This window comes from Ammodytes marinus (genome assembly GCF_949987685.1).
Source record: "Ammodytes marinus genome assembly, contig: scaffold_501, whole genome shotgun sequence".
Lineage (NCBI taxonomy): Eukaryota > Metazoa > Chordata > Actinopteri > Uranoscopiformes > Ammodytidae > Ammodytes > Ammodytes marinus.
Genome location: NW_027648420.1, coordinates 5,001 through 10,000, shown reverse-complemented (window position 1 = coordinate 10,000; position 5,000 = coordinate 5,001). Strand labels below are relative to the sequence as shown.

Below are 5,000 nucleotides of genomic sequence, written 5' to 3'. Positions count from 1 at the left end.
AAATAAAATAAAATAAAATAAAATAAAATAAAATAAAATAAAATAAAATAAAATAAAATAAAATAAAATAAAAATAAAACTGTGTCTGACCCAGTATGAGGTTGAGTCTGTCTGCGCTGACGTCCTCTGGGCTCTTAGCTCCGCCTCCTGAGGTCTGACCCATCGAGGTGGGCGTCGCCGGGCGGGACAGGTGCAGAGGCCCGTCATCTGACATCACAAAACCTGAAAGACACACACACAGACACACAGACAGACAGACAGACAGACAGACAGACAGACAGACAGACACACACACAGACACACAGACAGACAGACAGACAGACAGACAGACAGACAGACACACAGACAGACAGGCAGACAGACAGACACACACACAGACAGACAGACAGACAGACAGACAGACAGACACACACACAGACAGACAGACAGACAGACAGACACACAGACAGACAGACACACAGACAGACAGACACACACACAGACAGACAGACAGACAGACAGACAGACAGACAGACACACACACAGACAGACAGACAGACAGACAGACAGACAGACACACAGACAATTTATTATTTTTTCAACCTTTATTTATACAGGTAAATCCCATTGAGACCGTAGACTCTTTTTCAAGGGAGACCTGTTCCTGTTCCCATTCCCACGTTACCATTAACACACACATTCATACACCGATAGCAGCAGGCTAACTATCGACATTCACACGAGGCAAGGTGGGTGAAGTGTCTTGCCCAAGGACACAACAACCATGACACAAGTGGCAGGGCGGGGATCGAACCTCCAACCCTTTGATCATTGGCCGACCCGCTCTACCACCTGAGCCACAGTCGCCCCTACAGTCACAACATATGGTGCTTTTCCATTACAGGAAAGTCTAGTACTGCAACGTTTTTGCAAAGTAGAAAGTGTTCAGGAATTCACAAATGTTTTGGGTATAACACTTCCCTCTCCTACACACCTGGCTTATATTACAGATATCACACACACCCACACAGACACAGACACACACACCCACAGACACACACACACACACACACACACACACACACACACACACACACAGACACACACACCCACCCACGCACCCACACACACACACACACACAGACACACACACACACCCACACCCACACCCACAGACACACACACAGACACACACCCACCCACGCACCCACCCACACACACACACACACACACACAGACACACACACACACACACACACACACACACACACACACACACACACACACACACACACACACACACACACATACACACACACACACACACACACACACACACACACACACACAGACACACCCACCCACCCACACACACCCCCCCACACACACACACACACACACACACACAGACACACACACACAGACACACACACAGTGCTGACCTGTGCTGTGCAGCCAGAGGGCGGTGGCGTGGAGGATCGGAGCCCAGGACGAGGTGTAGTGAACTCGGGCTTGTTTCACCGTCTCTGCCGTGTAGAAAGAACCACCTGGAAGAAAAAATATAATTTAGCTTTAAGGTGCTCCGAGGAACTTTCATTTTGTGTTCAATCTAGCGCCCCCCTTTGGACAGAAGCGGTAGTGTTTTTACCACGCCAGCTGTTGTTCCTGGGTGAGCGTATACCCATGACAAAGGCATTAAGAAAAACTATATAAAAGTAGCATTCTTTGCACTGATGGTCTCGTTTGCCAAATGGCTCTATATACTCAACACAATGAGCCTTTTACTTTGATTAAAAAACAGAACAAGACTGGAAAAGATAGATAGATAGATAGATAGATAGATAGATAGATAGATAGATAGATAGATAGATAGATAGATAGATAGATAGATAGATAGATAGATAGATAGATAGATAGATAGATAGATAGATAGATAGATAGATAGATAGATAGATAGATAGATAGATAGATAGATAGATGGACGGACGGACGGACGGACGGACAGACAGACAGACAGACAGACAGACAGACAGACAGACAGACAGACAGACAGACAGACAGACAGACCGACAGACAGACAGACGGACGGACAGACAGACAGACAGACAGACAGACAGACAGACAGACAGACAGACAGACAGACAGACAGTTAATACCTCCTGTCGGTAGCTGTGATGCGTATTCCTGTGGTAGGGTTAACAGAGCGTAGTCTTGCAGCGCTGCCAGCCACAGACGACTCAGTGTGCTCAGATCTGATTGGACTAGCTTCAGTAGCCCCGCCCCTTCTGACTCAGACCCTGGCTTCTCATTGGGCCGTTCTATCCGCCTATCAGAACTCTCCGTCGGTTTGCTCCTCTGAACGGCCACAATGTAAACCTAGAACAAAATGTGTTGAGGTTTATAATATGGAAAAAAAACGTTTAAATACACATTTTTATGGGCGCATACTCAGAAAATAATTTCTCTACAACGAGGGACCACATGTATGCATTTGGAGATTTTTTACTGTAAATGTATGACTTGATCGTAAATCTCTTATATTTATTTATTTTATTTCAGAGAATATCCATGTTTTCCATTTAATTTTGTGATTTCTTTTGATGTCTTGTTAATTTACAACTTCAATCTTACAGAATATCCAAGTCTTGTATTCTTATATATTCTATATAAAATGTATGACTTTGATCTCGGATCAGTTTTTCTTTACCTTCAGAAAGTAACTGTATTTATTTGGTCTAAAAAAAAATTGTTCTCTTTTAAACCCGAACAAGACTAAATTAAAAAAAATGTAAAACCCCAAAATCTATTTATTTCTAAAACACTCTTGCCCACCTCTGCCCAGGCCTTTAGAACAGCCAGTGTCTCCATGGTGACAGTGGCCTCGTTGTAGAGCTGGTTGGACATGTCCCGCCCACTCTGGACTTTAGCCAATGAGACGGCGAGCAGCTGGTGGACGCGCCGCAGGTCTCTCAAGTCACTCACTACACCGCTGGCTATCCACGCACTGCACACCTGGAGAGGAAGGAAAAACAGACAGGTTGACAAACTGCTTTACTATGCACTGCACACCTAGACAGTAAGGAAGTAAGTTAAATGTATTTATATAGCACTTTTTACAGACAGGGTCACAAAGAGCTTTACAATGCACTGCACACCTAGACAGGGGAGAGAGGAAGGGGTTAAAGGTCATGGTAGGTTACATAATCAAAATCATACCAATTTGCCGACTTATTCGTCCGTAAAAGTTGTAAAAAAAAAGGCGTTTTTTTGTATGGTTTTTTTAGTTTGTTTTGTTTTTACGTTTTTTTTTTTTTTTTTTTTTTTTTGACAAAAATATTTGAACCAGGTTTTGTGTGTGTTCTTTGAAAAAAAAAATCCCCAAATAAAGTATTTAAAAAACAAACATTTGAAACAGTTTCAAATGAATAAAATCTAATAATAATAAAAGTAATATTAATAGAAATTATGAAAAACATTTGACTATAGATAAAAATGAGGAAAAAATAGGATAAAAGTTAATAAATAAATGAAATATGAACTAATCATTATTGATTACCTGACAAGCTTTGGCGGTGACGTCAGGAGAAGCATCGGCTGAGAAGGCTGGTCTGAGAGCAGCTCCGACCTGCACACACACGCACACACACACGCGCACGCGCACGCACACACACACACACACACACACACACACACACACACACACACACACACACACACACAATACAATAACAATTTAATCAACAACCGAGATTAAATTAATTTTAAATTGCAATTGAGCCGACACTAAACTGTATTAATTTTATAATTAAATTAGACAGACAGACAGACAGACAGACAGACAGACAGACAGACAGATACACAGACCGACAGACAGACAGACAGACAGACCCACAGACAGACAGACAGACAGACAGACAGACAGATACACAGACCGACAGACAGACAGACAGACAGACAGACAGACAGACAGACAGCGTACATTAGCCTGGTACTGCTCTAGTATGACGTGCCCGGGGAACTCAGGCTCTGGAATGTGACTGAAGCGTCTGATGATGAGCAGCAGCGTTTCCAAACCGGCCAATCGGAGCGGCTCGCTGTGGTCCGTCCCCGCCATGAAGGACATGGACACCAGAGAGCCAAGATGGAGGACCAGGAAGTCTGGGAATGGAGATAATACATTTTAATTTTTTTTTTTTTTCTTCATTTCATTTCGTTTAGTTTTAATTTAATTTAATTTAATTTAATTTAATTTAATTTAATTTAATTTAATTTAATTTAATTTAATTTAATTTAATTTAATTTAATTTAATTTAATTTAATTTAATTTAATTTAATTTAATTTAAAATGTATTTATTTTTTTATTTTCGTTTCGTTTCGTTTTGTTTCATTTCGTTTAGTTTAGTTCTTATTTTGTTATATTTTATTTTACTTTATTTATTTAAATTTAAATTTAAATTTTAATTTAAATTTATTTTAGACCGGCCAATCGTAGCGGCTCACTGTGGTCCGTCCCCGCCATGAAGGACATGGACACCAGAGAGCCAAGAATTGAATTTTTTTCACTTTACTTCAATTTACATTAATTTACTTACTTTTAACTTTTTTTTCAGAATTTTAAGATAATTTTTTGACTTCTTTGGCTTTATTAGACAGATTTGGAGAGACAGAGTAGAAATGGGGCAAAGAGTTGAGTCTCAGTCCTCTTCACAGCAGACCCGGGTTAGAATCCAGCCCGGGTCGTTCTCTGCATGTCATTCCCCTCTCTGACACATTTCGTCTCTACAAACTGTCTAATAAAAGCAGTAAAATAATAATAATATGCAAAAAAACGAATAAATAAAAAAATTAAATACTAATTAGATTTAAAACAAATTAAAAAAAATTGAAATCAAAAATAATAATTCCTTCCCTTACCAGTGGACTCGTGCAGGCGTCTTTCCTGCGCCAGCACCATGTCAAAGTGGGCCGGGTCTGCGCTCTCACACTGTGTGATGATGCGACACACACACTGCACAGCAAA

General features: G+C 40.8%; 1 protein-coding gene across 1 annotated transcript in view; it reads right to left on the bottom strand.

Moving 5' to 3' along the window:
- LOC307270579 (HEAT repeat-containing protein 5A-like) overlaps positions 1 to 5,000 on the bottom strand; it is a gene marked incomplete at both ends in the record, with an annotated part of 14,066 nt that overhangs the window by 7,088 nt on the left and 1,978 nt on the right. Inside the window, 7 exons of the mRNA XM_080054463.1 lie at positions 91 to 222; positions 1,422 to 1,526; positions 2,136 to 2,355; positions 2,812 to 2,991; positions 3,536 to 3,604; positions 3,959 to 4,137; positions 4,895 to 5,000. The exon at positions 4,895 to 5,000 is cut by the window's right edge and continues 134 nt beyond it. Coding sequence (XP_079910589.1) covers positions 91 to 222; positions 1,422 to 1,526; positions 2,136 to 2,355; positions 2,812 to 2,991; positions 3,536 to 3,604; positions 3,959 to 4,137; positions 4,895 to 5,000 — 991 coding nt within the window. The remainder of the gene's footprint in view (positions 1 to 90; positions 223 to 1,421; positions 1,527 to 2,135; positions 2,356 to 2,811; positions 2,992 to 3,535; positions 3,605 to 3,958; positions 4,138 to 4,894) is intronic.